This window comes from Acanthisitta chloris, unplaced genomic scaffold (genome assembly GCF_000695815.1).
Source record: "Acanthisitta chloris isolate BGI_N310 unplaced genomic scaffold, ASM69581v1 scaffold31410, whole genome shotgun sequence".
In the NCBI taxonomy this organism is placed as follows: Eukaryota; Metazoa; Chordata; class Aves; order Passeriformes; family Acanthisittidae; genus Acanthisitta; species Acanthisitta chloris.
The window spans coordinates 1624-1894 of record NW_008653782.1 but is presented as its reverse complement, the minus strand read 5'-3'; the positions used below and the strand labels follow the sequence as shown (position 1 = coordinate 1894).

At 68.3% G+C, this 271-nt stretch overlaps 1 protein-coding gene across 1 annotated transcript in view; it reads left to right on the top strand.

The window, feature by feature from the left end:
* The window catches only part of LOC103809584 (synaptotagmin-3-like), a 2325-nt gene that overhangs the window by 569 nt on the left and 1485 nt on the right, over positions 1-271 (top strand). Inside the window, exon 2 of the mRNA XM_009082428.1 lies at positions 76-205. Within this exon, the coding sequence (XP_009080676.1) occupies positions 76-205 (130 nt within the window). The remainder of the gene's footprint in view (positions 1-75; positions 206-271) is intronic.

Sequence of the window (271 nt, the reverse complement as noted above, 5' to 3'; positions counted from 1 at the left end):
CTGACATGGGGGTCGCGGTTTGGGGGACCCCACCGGGTGCCAGGGTGTTATTTCGGGGTGTCCCCCCCTCCCCAGCATCGGGCACAACGAGGTGATCGGGCTGTGCCGGGTGGGCAGCGACGCGGAAGGTCCCGGGCGCGAGCACTGGGCACAGATGTTGGCCAACCCCCGGAAACCCATCGAGCACTGGCACACACTGGTGGAGGTGAGACCCCCACCCCGGGACCCCCCAGCACCCATAGGGATCCCCAGGACTCCCCAGGATCCATAG